The sequence below is a fragment of the Castor canadensis genome, chromosome 1, assembly GCF_047511655.1.
Source record: "Castor canadensis chromosome 1, mCasCan1.hap1v2, whole genome shotgun sequence".
NCBI classification, from domain to species: Eukaryota; Metazoa; Chordata; class Mammalia; order Rodentia; family Castoridae; genus Castor; species Castor canadensis.
In genome coordinates this window covers 26,030,629-26,049,653 of record NC_133386.1, presented here as the reverse complement: position 1 = coordinate 26,049,653, position 19,025 = coordinate 26,030,629, and the positions used below count along the sequence as shown (strand labels likewise).

The 19,025-nt window shown below is 40.1% G+C and overlaps 1 protein-coding gene across 2 annotated transcripts in view; it reads left to right on the top strand.

Moving 5' to 3' along the window:
• Arfgef3 (ARFGEF family member 3) overlaps positions 1 to 18,213 on the top strand; it is a 141,641-nt gene extending 123,428 nt beyond the window's left edge. For both annotated transcript variants that reach the window (XM_074073635.1, XM_074073642.1), the window contains 4 exons: positions 146 to 277; positions 3,902 to 4,023; positions 8,219 to 9,440; positions 10,814 to 18,213. In XM_074073635.1, coding sequence (XP_073929736.1) covers positions 146 to 277; positions 3,902 to 4,023; positions 8,219 to 9,440; positions 10,814 to 11,005 — 1,668 coding nt within the window. In that variant the 3' untranslated portion in view covers positions 11,006 to 18,213. The remainder of the gene's footprint in view (positions 1 to 145; positions 278 to 3,901; positions 4,024 to 8,218; positions 9,441 to 10,813) is intronic.
• The last annotated feature ends 812 nt before the right edge of the window (positions 18,214 to 19,025 follow it).

The following is a 19,025-nucleotide window of genomic DNA, read 5'->3' as shown; positions in this document are numbered from 1 at the left end:
CAGTCATACTTGAATCTTTCAGAGGGTGAGAAAGACACTGATGGGTCAGTACTTTTGTCCCAGGCACAGGGACCATGTCCAGTCCTAGACTGGGCATGGCACTATGAAGCGGATCCATACAGTGAACACCTCTCTTCCTCCCTAGGACCTGCTGGGCTGCTTCCACAGTGGCACCGAGAGCTTGAGTGGGGAAGGCTGCCAGGTACGAGTGGCAGCCCCCTCCACCTCTCCCAGTGCGGAGGCTGAATACTGGCGCATCAGAGCCATGGCCCAGCAGGTAAGGCCTGGGCTTTGGGCCTCAGGGCTCCAGATGCATGCTGGGAGTCCTGCTGGAGGTCCTGCATGGCCAAACTGCCTTTCATTCCCTTAGGGCCGTACACCTCTGGGCCCTGATCTCCTGCCAGTACTACTCTTTCCCAGCGATGGCTTCTGCCCAGTCATTTGCCTCTTCCCCACCATTCCTTGTTAGTTGTCCCCTCCAGCACTTAGATCAAAGTCCTTTCTGCCACTAGGACTTCATATACAACCTGCTTGGGTACTTGCAAGGATTTGATTACATGTCCCTGTTAAACTGCATTTTGCCTATGATGGCAAAACATATGTATTTTTTTAATTTTCCATTCAGATTTTTTTATTTCCCACCCAGAAATTTTAAAATGGTTTTAATATTTTAAAATGCATTGGTGGCTCACACCTATAATCCTAACGACTTAGGAGGCTGAGATTGGGAGAATCATGGTTCGAGACCAGCCTAGGCAAGTAGTTTGCGAGACCCCATCTCCAAAATAACAAGAGCAAAATGGTTTGGAGGTGTGGCTCAAGCAGTAGAGTTCCTGCTTTGCAAGCAGAACGCCCTGAGTTCAAACCCCAGTACCGCCACCTGTGCCAGGATCTCTGCATACCAAAGGTTTTTCCTTTTTGAGACATACTTAAGAAGTCACAAATGTTGGTTGTGAGCTCCTGAGGAACAGAGAATATGTTCTGTATGTTTGCTCAGGCATTCCTAGAGCAAGGCCTACAGCAATATGTGTTTGTTGACGTCATGTTTGTTGAATCAATTGAGTACCTGAATCACAGAAGGCCTTATAGCATTACCATAAGCTGTAGATAAGTCCCTAAATACACAGAAGACATGGAAGCCTGCCTCTAAGAAACCCCGTGTGGGCTTTCATCAGCAGTGCTAAGTACTATCCCTTAAGTTCAACACATTCATAATGGTGCTATTTATAACAGTGAAAGAAGAAAATTTTTCATGAAATGAAATTCCCAGAACCATTGAATAGCTAATCAGGCCACCATGTAGGAGCAATAGCCATGCTTGAACTGTGTCTTCAGAAGCAGCGGCCTTTTTGTAGATGCACATAGGAGGGGTATGTGTTTAAAATACTCAAGTTTTATAAATGTAGATGAACTGTCAGATTCAAATTAAATTTGAAGAAACAAGGCAACGTGGAGGTTCTACTCAAAAGGCTCCCTTTCTCTATAAGATCTGTTTACGTCTTAACAAAACCTCCCCTTAGCACATGGATAAGCTTGGATGCCCTGAATACCAAGTCACCTCCACATTGTTGGTTGTTCTGAAGGGCTTTCCCCAGCAGTGCTCAGGTAGTGGGATGAGAACCTTCCACTGTCAGCTTTTCACATCATCTGCTGAGCCCGTTCATGACATCCTGGGATGTGGGGACTCTGCTGGGTTTGGAGGGAGATAGCATGTCACTAGGAAACATTCGGGTCACCTGTAGATGCTGGGGCCACTTCAACAGCATGGCCACTGTAACCAGCTGCAGCAATAAGGTTGCTTCAGAACGATGACACGATGACAGAGAAAGCAAGAGGGTGTCCTCCAAACGGACAGCTTCTCAAAACAGGAAGCTGTGACACTTGGTTAAAAATTTCCACAGGTGCACACAGTAGTCTTTTCAATCACATCCAACCACACAGCATCTTAAATTCCCCCCTCCACTGCTCTCCCCCACCCCAGTCCCCTGATTCCTGAAACAGTTCCAACAGGTATCATTTTTGCATTTACATACATGTGTATATATTATTTGCACCATATTCATCCTCCTACCCCTTTCCCCACCACCTCCCCCTCCCACGGGTGCCAACCCCCCACTCCAGGCAGAACCTGTTCTGCCCTCCTGTTCTTCAATTTTGTAGAAGAAGAAACATAAAAGATAAAGAAACATAATGCTTTTGCTAGTTTGAGATAAAGATAGCTACACAGGGAGATTCCTTGTGTTGTTTCCATGCATACATTACGACCCCAATTGGTTCATCTCTACCAGTCCTCTTCACTCCTCCCCAGTCCCTTTCCCATGGTGGCCCTGGCCAGTTAAGATTTCTGTATTCATTCCTGTACAGTGAGCACATCAGCCACATTCAAGTTTTAGGTTTCCTTCCCTTGCCTTATCCCTCCCTTACACAGCCTCCCCTTAGTGTGACCCAAATCCTATAATTTTACCGCATTTGCTTTAGATCTATAATCTGCGTATGAGGGAGAACATACAATTTTGGCCTTCTGAGCCTGACTAACTTCGATTAAGATGATGTTCTCCAGTTCCATACGTTTACCTGTGAAATGACAAAATTTCATTCTTCCTTGTGACTGAATAAAATTCCATTTTATTCATTTCATTTTCTTAATCCATTCATCAGTAGTGGGCATCTTGGTTGTTTCCATGGCTTGGCTATTTATTTGTAAATAGTGTTGCAATAAACATGGGTGTACAGGTGCCTTTGTTGTAAACTGACTCACATTTCTTCGGGGTTTGAACTCAGGGCCTACACCTTGAGCCACTCCACCAGCCCTTTTTTTGTGATTTTTTTTTTTTTTTTTTTTTGAGATAGAGTCTTGCAACTTATTTTGCCCAGGCTGGCTTTGAACTCCAGCCCTCCTGATCTCTGCCTCCTGAGTAGCTAGGATTACAGGCATGAGCCTCTGGCGCCCAGCTTATTTTTAGTTTTTTAAGGAGGCTCCATACTATTTTCCATGCTGGTTGTACTAGCTTGCATTCCCACCAGCAGTGTATGAGGGCTCCTTTTTCTCCACATCCTTGCCAACATTTGTTGTTGGTGGTGTTCTTGATGCTATCTATACTAACAGGAATGAGGTGGAATCTTAGTGTGGTTTTGATTTGCATTTCCTTTATGGCCAGGGATGGTGAGCATTTTTTCATGTGTTTTCTAGTCATTTGGACTTCTTCCTTTGGAAAAGTTCTGTTCAATTCACTTCTCAATCTTTCTCTTTCTTCCTCAGTCCCAAAACTCCCTTCTATATTCACTCTTTAAATATTCCAGTGTTCATCAGTCCAATCATTCTTACAAAATTTGAAAAGAAGAGGTTTCCTTAAATAATCTGTCATTTCCAAAAGTATTTTAAGTCATGAGAAATGAAATAATTTGAATCAGAGATTTAGGAAACAGTTACTAATTTTTAGTCACTTCGGCCATTGTCTGGTGGAGCACCTCAGCCACATCAGCAGTCCTGAGAGTCTGAATTAATTTCTTAGTCCTGTGTTGGATATAAATGATACCAAACAGATGTGAAAATCAGAGATTATCATTTCAAATAGAACCCCTTTTATTTACTCTTAATAGTAAATGTCAGTACTTGCTTTTGAGGAGTACAAGGGACTGTCATGTGGTAGAAACAGTAGTGTTACTGGCATTGTATCCCCAGCCAGCATTTACTCTTTACTCTCTTCTAATGCTTTGCATATGTAGTGCACATATATCAATTTATTTGGTTCAACAAGTACCAGGAGGGAAAGCACTGTCACCCTCATTTTATAGGAGAGGTAATAGGTAGAAAACAACTTGCCAGCACCCACCAGCTAATGCTGGCAGAGTCAGGTAGAGGATGTTGATTTCCAGACTGTACCTTTGAATATGCTTGCAGGTGTTTATGTTGGACACCCAGAGCTCACCAAAGACTCCAAACAACTTCGATCATGCTCAGTCCTGCCAGCTCATCATTGAGCTGCCTCCTGATGAGAAGTCAAATGGACACACCAAAAAAAGGTATGCAGCTAAACACAGGCATGAAGGGTGCTTATTATAAATAAGAAAATTTATTTGTTTCCAGTTCTTGCTCATTTTCATCCAGAATTTCACTAAGAGTCTTTCAAATGTGTGTGAAGTCATTTAGCAATGGCTTTCATAAAAATGGTTAGCCTAAACCAGATTTCCCACATTTCATATGTATAAGTTGCGCAAGTTGCCACAACAAAGTCCCACAGGCTGGGCAACAAACAGCAGAGTTAATTTTCCCAGAGTTCTGCATTCTGGGAGTCAGGATCCAGGTGGGGGCGGGGTTTCTTCTGAGGTCTCTCATTTTGGCCCATAGATGGCCTCCTTCTCTCCGTATCCTCATGTGGTCATTCCTCTGTAGGTTTCTGTGTTCAGACTTCCTCTTCTTATTTGTTCATTTATTTTGTGATGCTAGGTATTGAACTCATTATCACTGAGCTATATCCCAGCCCTACATTTCCTCTTCTTATAAAGACACCAATCATATTTAGACTAGGACCCACCCATTAGACTCATTTTTACTCTTTAAATCCTGTCTACAAATGCATTCTCATTCTGAGGTATTAGGGGTTGGAGTTCACCATATTAATTTAGAAGAGACACAACCCAGCTCCTAAAATTATGCATATTGTAATCTGTCAAAAAATATTATTGGCTAGTGTGGTGATTTGTATGTGTCATCCCAGCTACTCGAGAGGCCAAAGGCACCACAATCATTTAAGCCTGAGAGTTCAAGGCCAGCCAGGCAACATAGCAAGACTCTCTTTGAATAATATTATTATTCTCATTGGAGACATAGTTCAGATTATTTGAGAAATACATAAAATTCTCTGTGGGCAATACTCCTGTCAAGAGGCAAAAAGATGTGTACCCTCTTTTTTAAATACATCATCCTGCCTAAAAAAAAAATATTCCTAGAGATGGAGATGAATGCAAAGCCCACCATTTCCCATTTTTTAAACTTCTGACATACTAGCAGTAATAAGAGTTTTAGCACCTTATATAAAATACAGGAGATAGATAGCACCATTCACATCTCACCCATGATGACCCAGTCAAAGGGACAGTCACTTACCCAAGAACACTGCCACCAAATAGTAAAGCCAGAATCAAAACCAATTCTAGCTGAGCACATTAACTCTGCCCCATGAATGGGATTCGTGCCATTTAAAAGAAGAGATAGGAGCCCTCCCTCATCACCACATGAGGACACAGCAAGAATCTGGCTGCCTACAACTGCCAGAGAGTCCTCACCAGACTGACCACAGTGAAACTCTGATTTCACACTTCCAACCTCCAAATTGTGAGAAAGCAATTTCTTTGCTTTTAAGCTACACAATCCATAGTATTTTGTTACAGCAACCTCAGCTAAGACAGTTGTTATTTCATAGACTGGGGGATTGGCTGTAACCTTGTTGGTATAGCAATTTGATTAAATAGCTATCTGGCTGAAATTTCCAGTATTCATTTTGTTAGTCAAGTGTTTGGTACCTACAAAAGAATATGTAGACTATTCAAAAGTTAGAATCATGAATAAAAGCTAGAATGTGCACCTGCTGCAACTTTACCAATATTACATGTGCCATTCCCCAGGTCTAGCAACCATTAACCACTGGTTTTTAAGTGTCACTCATTTTTGTCTATTTTATATACCAAAAATGGTGCATTCCTTTATCTTTACACATCGATCTGTTTTAGAATTCCACAGTTATTTTTGTGTCTCTTGCCCTTTTTTTAAAATATATATATTTCTGGTTCCGATTCAGTCAGCTATTCTTGCTGAAATTTTTTGAAGTAAGACTAAGAAAAATAGGAAAAGGAACAAAAGGCTGAATTCAAAATTTAAATAGAATATGTGAAAAATAAAATAACCTTATGCTCTTATGTTATTGATTTAAAAGGTCAAGTATGATATATTGTAAGAATTGTTGTACATGTCACAATGTACCCCCAGTACAATTTAAAATAATAAAAAATCAAAAATATAAAGGTTATTTAGCATTTTCAATAGACAGTTGCACACTCACTGTACTTAAGTAAAACAGAAAAACGATATTAAATTCCTTAAGCAATTCCACCGGCCACTAAGCCAAAAGACATTCCCTAACATTCTGTCAGAGACCTCAGTCAAACCCTCTTTATATTCTATTCTTGGGTTTGAGTCATATTAGAAGAGGCAGTTCTTAACTTAGCAGAGAATGTAGAAGACGACAAAGGGAGAATGATGAGTTCTTAATGGGTACGGAGTTTCTGTCTGGGATGATGAAAAAGTTCTAGAAATAGATAGCGGTGATGGTTATACACCATTGTGAATATATGTAACATCACCTAATCGTACACTTAAAATAGTTACAATAGGGGCCAAACATGGTGGGACACATCTGTAATCCCAGCTACTCAGAAAATGGAGGTAGGAGAATCATGGTTTACAGCTCACCTGAGTAATAGTATGAGACCCTATCTAAAAATAAACAAAAGCAAAAGAAGCTAGACAAGTGGCCCAGCTGATAGGTACGAGGCACTGAGTTCAAGCCCAACTACTGCAAAAAAAATAGTAATGTTATATTACATATATATATGCATATATATCACCACAAAAGTTATTTACGTGTCTTATTTTAAAAGATTACTAATTTTGAATGACAACTGTTTATTACTCATTTCTTCATTGAGTGACAACTGTATAAAGGGCAAAGTCAACATTTAGATGTAGAAGAATTATTATTTTCTGCTAGTTAAAAAGTGTTTTTCTGCTAATTATAAAAAATAATTTTTACTTATTTTTATTTTTCCTTTTTTATTATATTATTATTGCACTGGGGGTACATTGTGACATTTAGAAAATTGCTTACAATATATCTTACTTAAATTCACTCCTTCCATCATTCTCCTTTATCCCCCATCCTCCCTTTCTTAGAATAGTTTCAGCAGGTCTCATTTTTCCATTTTCATTCATGAGTCTGTAATATTTCTACTCTATTCACCCTCCTACACCCTTTCGTTATATCCTCCCCCCTTCCAACTGCCAGACAGCACCTGCTTAAGGTCATAGTGACACAGAATAAAGCAAAAAGCTTTTAACATATGGGTAGACCTTTTAAATCAATGCCTTAATAAGAGTTGTCATAATTTTGTAATTATCCACTTACAGGAATTAGTTGGCAATATAATGGCATAAGCTATTTCCACAAAATTCTAAGAGCCGTGAAAGAACAAGAAACCACAAACCCAAAACCACACTGGTAAATTAAAGTGTTTGGTAAATGTAGTACCTGGACTTGAAATTATTTTCTTGGTATAAGAATCAACCAAACAGAAGGTGCTGAATCACCAGCATTTTAGCACTTACATCCAAAGCTAACTTACTGGGCTGTGCCATGTTAGAAAACAGCAGGAAGTTGTTGTGATGTCCAGGGAGGATTTGCCTCTCCTACTCCCCATCCCACATGGCTAACCTGAGGGGCGTCTCATGGAAACCAAATAACCATTCAAGGCTTGTGAAGGAGTGCATGGCCACGTTGGCAGACAGGGGATTTGTGTGTGAGTGAATGCTGCGTCCTCACTGGGTTGGTTTAAAAGGATGTGAATTACCCTGTCAACTTATTCCTTAGCTTTTCCATGTCAGCCTCATTTTACCCATAGCATTAAATCACTTCAATGTTTGGTTCTCTTCTCTTGCACATGCTGGAAACATCAAAGTTTCATATTTTAGTTGGCACTTAAGACATTAACATTCAATCCTGGAAGACTGGTTTGGAGCAAAATTAAACTTCAGTAGATTTCAAAAACCTTTATGTTGAAGAAAACAGGATAGAGAGTAAGGAAAAGGCCTGTCTAAAGTTACAGAGTTTCTTTCTGTCTTGAGCTGATGTTTTATTAACTATGAAAGAAAATAAAATAGCATATCCTGTAATTGTACCTGTTTTTTTAAATTTTTGTAAAACTGTTGAATTTGTTTCCTAAAATTTGGTGGTGCAAATTCGGCATCCTAACTTAGATCTAGGCCTCCTGGATTTTAAAAAGTGCCAGGAATTCCACTAGCTATGATTAGAATGGAAGTTTGCCCTTTGTTGCCAGGAAGCCATTGGACTACAGGTGGTGTGGTATTTCACAGAATCATTCTGAAGGGAGCAATTGTGCATCACCCTGAAATGGCGCTCACCGGACCCTTTCTTTGCGTTTGAAGTGTGTCTTTCAGGGAGATCGTGGTGAGCCTGCTGTCTCATCAAGTGCTACTGCAGAACCTGTATGACATCCTCCTAGAAGAGTTTGTCAAAGGCCCCTCTCCTGGAGAGGAGAAGACCATGCAAGTACCAGATGCCAAGCTGGCGGGCTTCCTCAGATACATCTCCATGCAGAACTTGGCCGTCATATTTGACCTGCTGCTGGACTCCTATAGGACAGCCCGAGAGTTCGACACCAGCCCGGGCCTGAAGTGCCTGCTGAAGAAAGTGTCTGGCATCGGGGGCGCTGCCAACCTGTACCGCCAGTCAGCCATGAGTTTCAACATCTATTTCCACGCGCTGGTGTGCGCTGTGCTCACCAACCAAGAAACCATCACTGCCGAGCAGGTGAAGAAGGTCCTGTTCGAGGACGACGAGAGGAGCACGGATTCGTCGCAGCAGTGCTCATCTGAGGACGAGGACATCTTTGAAGAGACGGCACAGGTGAGCCCCCCGCGGGGCAAGGAGAAGCGGCGGTGGCGGGCGCGGCTGCCCTCGCTCAGCGTGCAGCCGGTCAGCAATGCCGACTGGGTGTGGCTGGTCAAGCGACTGCACAAACTGTGCATGGAGCTGTGCAACCACTACATCCAGATGCACTTGGACTTGGAGAGCAGTGTGGAGGAGCCCCCAGCCTTCAAGAGTGACCCCTTCTTCATCCTGCCCTCCTTCCAGTCCGAATCGTCCACCCCATCTACAGGTGGCTTCTCTGGGAAGGACACACCTTCCGAGGATGACCGAAGCCAGGTCCGGGAGCACCTAGGCGAGTCGATGAGTCTCAGGGTGAGTGGTGGGGATATGCTCATGGTGCCTCCCAGTCCCAAAGTGGAGAAGAAGGATCCCAGCCGGAAGAAAGAGTGGTGGGAGAATGCAGGGAACAAAATTTACACCATGGCAGCCGACAAGACCATCTCCAAGTTGATGACTGAATACAAGAAGAGGAAACAGCAGCACAACCTGCCCACCTTCCCCAAAGAGGTCAAGGTGGATAAGAAGGGAGAGCCACTGGGGCCCAGGGGCCCAGACTCGCCGCTGCTTCAGCGTCCCCAGCACCTGATGGACCAAGGACAGATGCGCCATTCCTTCAGCGCCGGCCCTGAGCTGCTGCGACAGGAGAAGAGGCCCCGATCTGGCTCCACCGGGAGCTCCCTGAGTGTCTCTGTGCGAGATGCAGAAGCTCAGATCCAGGTAGGTCCCTGCAGGCCAGAGGATGCTGGCAGGAGGCTGGGTTTCCCATACTTGATGGGTCCCCCATACTTGATGGGTCCCCCTTGCAGGACAGCAGTACCCATTCTAAGATTCGTTAGAACCCATTTCCTCCCAGAGTCAGAGGACTGCCCAACTCCACAATGTAGCATCTGCCTGAACCACTGTGTCAGGGTGAAACAGACTTCCGTCTCAGATCTTTTCAGAAGCTCTTTTGTTTCTCTGTGTTGCAATATATTTTTGAAAATTAGGAACCCACCCATATAAGTAAGAACATAAAATTCAGGGGCACTGAGTCCTTCATTATAATGGAACTGAAGAGCTTCTGTGGTTCTGAAGCACTGGAAATGGAAATGGAAAGGGCAGAGTGGATATTTTTACGTGGTTATGCCAATAAGCTGTCATCTAGTCCATCCTGAGCACATGAAGGTTCTCATTCTTCACTGGGCTTTGATTGGGGCTTCAAATACTTCAAATACTTCATATTTGTTATTCTATAGCTCATGAAAATGAGTTTGGAAAGGAAACAGTGCTGGAACTGTTTGTTCAGTTCGAGAAGAGATGAGATGGGAAAACAGAAACAGCAGAATTTAAAATAATCTGAATGCATATTTTAAATGGTAGGCTCCTGTTATAGGCATAGTACATTAGAAGATCTGGGACCCTAGGTTTCTATGAACCTCTACAAGACTGTATTCTCAGAATGAACATAATTTGGAATGAGCACGAATCTTGCAAGATGCCTGATTCTCCTATGAAATTCCTTAAACATAAAAGTGAACTTCATAATACAAAATCTACAAAACTCATACTAGACTAGATTTTTAAAAGTATCCCATCACCCTGAGATGTACGGTTGTTCTTCAGCATGTGGGCTTCTTGGAAAATCATATATCTTCATTGCTCGTCCATGTTGTGGAGTTCTATGTAATGATTTTAAAGTTATCCTAAATGAAGGCAGAACTATTCCAAGTCATCTAGGTATTATAAGATGACTGAGTAAAAGTATCATATAGCTATAATACTTGTAGAAATAACTATACTTATAATAGAGATAACTAGTGGAATTTCATTATGAGAACGCCAAAGAGGTTTTCCTTAAATCTAAGGAATAAAGATGTGAATAGTTTGTTAAAGCTGAAATTAACATATTCCTAATGTTATATGAGTCTTTGCACATCCTTCTATATATAAAGTTAAAGCCACTATTAATTATAGGCACATTAAATTATTAAAGACTAATTTTTCCATAGCTAAAATCTGAGAAAACCCATTTTTATATTGAAAGGGCTGCATCACATTGCCAAGCTGAAATGCTGAGACAACCAATAATTCTCTTAAATCCTTTCTCTTAGGCGTGGACCAACATGGTGCTAACGGTTCTTAATCAGATTCAGATCCTTCCGGACCAGACCTTCACTGCCCTGCAGCCTGCAGTGTTCCCTTGCATCAGCCAGCTGACCTGTCACGTGACCGACATCAGAGTTCGTCAGGCTGTGAGGGAATGGCTGGGCAGAGTGGGCCGTGTCTATGACATCATTGTGTAGCAGACTTGGATTCCATCCCCAAGGAAATGAGATAATGAGGGGTAGATTCTGCCTGCCAATCCAACTGATGGCATTTTCCCCACCACCCACCCCACTTAAGGCTAGGTCTCAGAGAAGGTAGTTCTCTGAAACGTAGTAACAAACCTTTCTACCCGCATCCTAATTCATCAACCTTGGGCCATTCTGGATACCAAGATGGTATCCAGATGATACAAGTGATCATCTGATTTTGCACATTATTACAGAAGAGTTAACATTCCTTGATATATTTCTAATCTTGAAGTTGATTTCCAAGTGTTTTTGCTTGCAGTGTTAGCCTCAAATGGGTTATTTTCAAGGATCACCCCCTTGAAAATACTACATTGGTCCATTTGATCTAGCATTTTAAAAATAAATGCAAGTTCTAAGAAAATATCTGCTGGTAAGTCAAGCTGATATATAAACACTCAGACATCTAGTATCAGCCATTATTAATTGGCAGAAAACCTATATTATGGTTGGATTTGGCTGGGGAAAAAACTATTGCAAATGTATTTTTTTCAGTGTCATAATCAAGAAAGAAATGACTTCTACTATAAAATATTCCAGAACATTTCAACATTAATCCTAAGTTACTAAGATTTTCAGGTTAGTATTTGCCAACTTCCCCATGTAAGGTACTATTGTGCCTTTATTTCTCTATTTCTAAAGGAAGATGTTCTTTCCTAGCAGGGTTTTAAGTCTGTGGTTTGACAGGCTTTAACACAAAACACCCAGTGGTATTGGCTGATGCATATGTTGTCAAGAAACTTGAGACTGACCAGCTACCCTGCATGTCCCATTAGTCTTTGCTTCTGCTCCCAAGGCAGACAAGAAAAGGAAAGAAAAAATGGTGCCTTAATCCTTCATTGCACAGACATTTCTATGCCCCACAATTATCCAAACATAAGGTACAAAACTTGGTTTTTAAGAGAACAAAATATTAAGTTGAAACTCATTTTATATCAGTACGCTTGGAGGAAAAGAACTCAGGAGTCCTCCATCCAGTGAGCAGACTTCTCAGGGAAGGGGGCAGGAAGTGCCAGGAAGATAGCTGGAAGGGGTGGGTTAGGGGACCATGATGGAATCATGTCAAATCTTAAACTATGATAGAAAACTTGTGAAATTGTGGTGTCTGTTATACAGGCTCTTATCTCAGAAGAAAATAAAGGGGAGAGGACATGATGAAGGTTAGAAAATTAATTTTTCTATTGAAAGTATTTCTTATTTCTCCTCTCTAGCAAGTGAAGTTACAATGTTTCAAGGGCCCTTTTATTCATACCAGTATTTTAAGTGGATATTTCTTTTCCTAAGAATTATTAGAAAATGAATTTGAAATCTTTATTGCAGTATATACACACAGATATATATACATATGTATATGTATGTAAACACATGTATATATACTTGTGTCTATATATATATATATATATATATATATATATATACACATTATATAATATATATATTCCTGGGGACAAAACCTAGGACCTCAAACATGTTTAAGCACGTGCTCTAACCACTGGGTCACACCCCTACCATACCCCTAGCCTTTACTACAATATATTTTATATTTCTTACATTATAATAATGATTGAACCTTTTGAATCAAGCCCACTTACATTCTAGAGAGAACGATTAGTTACTAGGGCATATGTGGTAATTTCCCAGTGCCTAAAAATATATTCATATATCATCCTATGAAGATAAAATATCAGTTCTCCAGTATTGAAGTAAGGATTTAAAATGGATTGAACTTTACCCAGGGATGGTATCCATAAACTTTGTCCTCCTTAAGAACTGTGTAGCTATCTACAAGGTTAAGAGCAAGGCAAGGTTCTCTGAGTTTCTTCAGGTGATCAAAAAGAAAAACTGAGTATTCTGTACCAAAAACAAAAAATTAATTAAATTTTAAAACCATCAGAAAGTGCACCCATCTCTTTGCTCTCAGCTCTGTAAGAAGTTTTGGCATAGCCTCCCGTCTTGTTGCTAGCCCATTCTAAGTCCCACACTGCCCTTAAGCCTACCCGCATGCCTCATGTACCCTGTACTCAGAGCTATCTGACATCCACCGCCACACCAGATGTCAACCAGAAAAGCAGCTTCCCAGGGAGATTTGCAGTTTTCAGAAACAAAGGACTGCTTACTACAAAGTAGTCTCTAATGAGTAGACTTCAGTTGAATCCTCCAGCCAGTGGAGAAGGGAGTAAGGTAGTTAGGAACCTCCCAGATTGCCAGGCAGTCCCTGGCACTGGTCCTGGTGTTTGGCCAGTGTCACAGTGTCTGCTTTCTCCCCCTCTCTTCTTTCACTCCCTCCCACAGTCTCTAAAAGTGCCAGGTATTTTTCTACTCACAGTCACTTTTTAGGCAGCAGTAAGATCGAGGCAGTATTAGCACTGTATATACAGATCTAAATAGAACAAAATTTTACACGTTGCTGTCAGTTGCCTGTATTTACTGCCAAAAATGAATTGCCTGAACTTGAGATTTTTCTCTCCTTTTCTTATATTTTGGTAAAGTGTGCTTCATGTAACAAGCATCTGGAAAACTCCAGTTATAAGAAGAATCCTAATTGAAAGGCCCAGCTGAGTGCACACACACTGCCACTAAGAAGGGTGTCAGGTCTAAGGATTGAGGCCTCATTAATGGTCCCTAGGGCCTTGCCCAGCTCCTGCACACCAATCAGCTTTTATAAATGGTTAGACTGCCTCCTTACACCCTCTTCTTATCTCTCTCTTTATGTTCCAGCCTTCTCTACTGATACAGGACTAGAACACATCTTAACATAGTCAGGCCACTTAATGACTGACCAATAAGAACCCATGGAAATGCTAACATACAAAACAGTTCAAATTAAAATATTTTGAATTAAACATGACAAAAATGTTAATATAATTCAAAGTACCTTTGACTTGAGACTTCCTGGTTCTTGTTGTTTTCAGCCATACTACAAAGGTAATGCAGTTACACAGTAAGTATCCCTAACCTGACCAAACACTGATTATACAGAAGGGAAAATTCATCAATGTCAGTCCCATCAAACCAAACAGAATGAAGACCTTAGTTTAGAACTGATAAAGAGGTGACAAATGGCAGGATGTGTTGAGTTGGTCACTGTGAATGCGGACCTTCTTACAGTAACCTTGTAAAACAGGTACTATTTTTTTTTCCCATTTTTTCAGATGAGAACACAAACCCAGAGAGGTTCAAAAATTTACCCAAGACAAATTTTTTAAAAAGGCAAAGTTGGTTGCAAAAGAAGTGTTAGACTCAGAGACCACACTGTTTCTCAGACACTAGGCTCTCAGTGCCCTGAGTGGGCTCTCTAGTATGAGAGAGCTCAGGGAATATTTGTTCCATATCCCAGATCTGTCTGGATACTAGGGGGATTTAAAAAAAAAAAAAAAGACTTAAAATGTGTTTGTAAATAGAACATATCCAACACATTTTCAGTGTTTGAAAATAAAGGAAATCAGAATCTAAACTTCAATCTTAAAGCAAACATTTAGTGTTACTCTAGAAAACCTCCTGCACTGGGTGGGAGCGATGGAACCCTACTGTCCTGGCCAGCTTTGAAGCACAAAACATGACAGTCTGTGTCTGGAATGGCATGCATACTCTGCAGACCTTTTCAAATAGCATTTAATCAACAAAGTGCCCTGTAGCCAATAGTGCCTCTTTACTTGCTTCTCTGGGATGTGCTAAACTTACAGACCACCATCTAAGTATAAGTATATGAAAAATAAATCATTCTCCAAAATGTACATTCTCTCAAGAGGAAGCAACTGGGTGGACAAGATTGACTCAAGGTCCAGGTACTGAGGGCCTCAGGACAGTGTCCATAGCAACCATGTGCCATACACCTCAACATTTGCACCTGTTCTACAGACAAGGAAACAGGCAGAAAGCCCAGAGCTCTACAGTAAGCCAAGGTCAAAACTGAAATGTGCTTGAGTACCAGTTATCTAAACCTAGCAAGATCGAGAGTGGCCTTAGGAAGCAAAAGAACATTTTATATCACTTTTTATTGAAAATATGAGCTTGATAATTGAGAAGTTGGTAAAGGACTTGAGTTACAACTATGCCTTCTCAAAAAAAAAAAAGTTCCCTCTATTCACTAGTGGAGCAATCTAGAAAAAAATACCTTTGTTTCTTTGGGATATCCCCTTCTTCTGGCTATACTGTGGTGTTTGTGTTTGATGTAGAAGTAATTAATAATTTCATTAAGATTTTGGAATAGAACATCATTTAGATTTCCAAAATGAAAAACAGACAAAAAATATATTCCCTAAGATTGTCTGGGAGATAGTTAAGAACAATGCTCAACTTTTAAACAGTGCTACCGCTTATTAAAGAAAAATATTACCAAATCACTAGCACCCTGCAAAACCTTTTCCCTGTATCTTTGCATGATAATGCACGGAGGTTCCAGGGAGGAAGGACTGACTAGTGACAAAAGTACACTCAATTGGTGGTGGTTCCATCCAGCATGGACCTGCCATCCTTTCCAACATCAAGAGTTGTTTGTACCGTTAGTTCCTGCCCTGGTGGTTTAACCAGAGGTCATTTAATTTCTTTTGTCTTAAAAACAATGGTTCTCAAACTCTAGCATACATCAGAATCACCTGTGGATTTTGTTAAGCCAGATCACTGGGCCATACCCAGTTTCTAATTCAGTACATCTGGAAATTTGCATTTCTAACAAAACCAGATGAAGTCAAGTTTGCTGCTGTGGGGACCAAGCTAAGAGAATCATTGCCCTAAGAAAATTTCCAACTGCTACCTTTAAGATCAGCCTGACTTATCAAGCACTAGAGAAAAACTGAACTTTCCCTTGGACAGACAATTTGGGATTGGATTAACTGCAACATTCCTGATCAATCTTCCCAGTTTCCAGTTTTGTTATCCCAACAATTGGTTTTTACATGCTAGAAGACAATGAATGTATCAATTCTATGAACAGTGAGATAAATCTAAGCTTTTCATCTTTGTATTTAGACGCATTGATCCTGTAAGTGATCGTTTGTATCATGTTGACCCTTTGACTTGTACTGAAGGTGATTTTAAATTGAAGTCTGTGGTGTGGGCATTTCTTTCCATCCAGTTTCAATGAGATGTTCCCATGTCTCATTACATCCTGGCTCCTGGCTCACACAGGCTTTTGAGTAGTTGCTCACTTGCCACTTGTTTTACATCTCACATTGGTCATTGAAATATCAGCATTTCAAGATGATATGACACAACTTGCTGTGTTATCCTCTTTCATTTAACTGTCTGGTGTAAATTTGCATTTTAACTTAATACACATCTGTAAAGAGCCTACCAAATGGCTTCATGGAAATTTGCAAAATGAACCCTTCTGAGCAGCTTGTTTTGACTTCTCAGTAAATATATTGTGTTTGTGCACAGGTCTGCACAATGGAGACTGTATTCATTATCTTTCAAATGGTAGGAAAAATGAATCAATGTGCTTTGGGAATACAGAGAAACCATGTTAACTCAAATATAGACAGGGGCTTAGTTTCTCTTCCAACTCGATTCGGTTAATTAGCAGTAAAAATTACTTTTCTGTTTTAAAAAGACCATATAAAAATATAAAGAATGGGAGTAATCTGTAATTTTATGAAATTTAACTTCTAAACAAAATAAAAATCCATTAATATAATTCCAGCTACTTGGGAGGCTAAGGCTAGAGTATGACAAGTCCAAGGCTAGCCTGGGCAACCGTCTCAACAATGAATGAATGAATAAATAAATAAATATCCAGCAAGAATGAAAAAGGGGGGGGGGCGAAGATCATAGAAGGAATGATTCAAGAGAAAAAAAGAATTAAGCACCTCATTTATAAACTATATTGATTAAACATAATTCTTATTGATCCAGTAAAGTTTCTCTAAAGAACTCTGCTTAATAAAAACGCTAAAATCATGTAGATTCATTTAGACTATAGTGTGAATAGGAAGTAATATACTTGAATTAGTGAAATCAGAAAATGGTATCAAGGATTCAAGTCCTTGCCTCAGTGGATGGAAATAATTGAAGTTTTGTTTTTGTTCCCCTTTTGTTTACCATCATCATTTTTTTAAAAATTATTCACTTAGTTCTTTTAATCATAGCTGATTTAAAATTTAAATTTAAAAAAATGAATCTCTAGGAATAATTTTATTTCAAACCGTTTTACCAACTGATGCCAAAAAGTGGAGAGGGGGAATCTGAAAGCCAATCTTTTGAACCACCATGTGAAATACTGCTTTTCTTCGTACAGTTAGGGAGGCTTCTGACCCTGATATCCAGCCACCCGTGGTCACCATGGCTACCTCATGATTCTGTGTAAGCCTCTGGTACTGCTCCCTGGGCCGGGCTTGCATCTAGTTTTTGTTGGAAGTACTTCTCTCTGATAAAAATTGGTTCCCCACTAAGTAGGCAGGACTGCACAAAGGTAAATTTTTTTTGGTATTTTGGGTTTCACTTCAATTGAAACCATGAGGTACAATATCCAGGTACGGCGTGATGGGGCAGGAGGAGGTGCCTAGAGGGAAAAGCTATTTTTGTTTCTTCGTTTGTTGTGTTGTGGGGGAGGGTGGGATGGGGAGCTAAAAATAAAATGTTTATTGCCCTAGTCATGCCAAAAGACTATTATTCGAGGTGATTTCCCTTCTTTTCTAAGAGGAATAAACTCTAAATTACATTATAAGCAGTTCCCCATCTTCCATTCTAGATAAAGCCAGTGGGTAGTATGGGTCCTTTTAGCCCTTCTTGTATTATACCAAAGAATCAACCTATTTTCATTAACAGTTATAGATAAATGAAGCTTGGTATAGCCATGTTTTGAGTAGGTATACAACTTTACCTGTAAATGCAAAATTCATCCATGCTACCCCATTCACCAGGAGCCTTGAACCATTTCATTTCTCCAAAGGCCTTGTCATAGAATTTTTGTTTTGCCTTCTTATTCAGTTTGGTTATGTTTACATAACCAAACTGAGCCCCCTCTCCTTTATGTGTTGATATAACTGTTGGATTTGCTATAATCTCTCTACCAGGTCTCTGTAAGCAAGCTTGCAAGTGTATTTTGTGTACATTTTATCTGAGGTGAAAAATGAGAATTCTAAAGAGAAAATATTTTAAAAGATACTGTATTTATGTTGCCTGTGTTGTAGAATAAAGATTCAAGTGCATTAAAAATCTGATATGTGAAGCAATTTTCTTTACTTAATAAATATGTCAAGATAACTTATAAGCCAGGCACCAGCGGCTCACACCTATAAGCCTAGCTACTTGGGAGGTTGAGATCAGGAGGATCAAGATCCCAGGAAAGATGTCCTAAGTAAAGATGGAGAAAAGCTGGGCCAGGAGGCACATGCCTGTCATGTGGGAAGCTTAAAATACGAGAATCGTGAGCCAAATGCAAGACCTACCTCCTAAATAACCAGAGCAAAAAGGGCCAAAGGCATGGCTGAAGCACCTGCATAGCAAGTGCAAAGCTCTGGGTTCAAATTCCTGTATTGCAAAAAAAAAGATAATTTATGTAAATAGCTTATGTTTACAGAATTCTGCCAAAAGAATGTGGTTCCTTTCCACGGCATTTCATAACTCTAAATTTAAAGTCCACTTTCTAATCTAATCCTACAAAAGAGGCATAATTCCTAGTCACCAGCTAGTATAATATGTGCCTCAAAACAAATTAGCAGAGATACATACCGCTGTTTCCATTTCCTTTTTTAAAGAAAAAAAGAGGACTTTTCCCCAATAATTTTCTTTCTTTTTCATAAGGACAAATGCCAAATTCATATCGTCAGTAGATACTATACTTTGTTCATTTAAAAAACTAAAGTATTGCCTTCTGCTGATAACAAAGTTTCTCAATTCATAAGAGGAAGTATTGTTGAGAACAATAGAAAGTAGTGTTGAGAGAAGAAACACAGCCACTTTGTGATCTTACTGGGTTGTGGTTTTTAAGACTGTTGAGAAGTCTATGAGAGTATAAGCCTAGGAGTGTCCA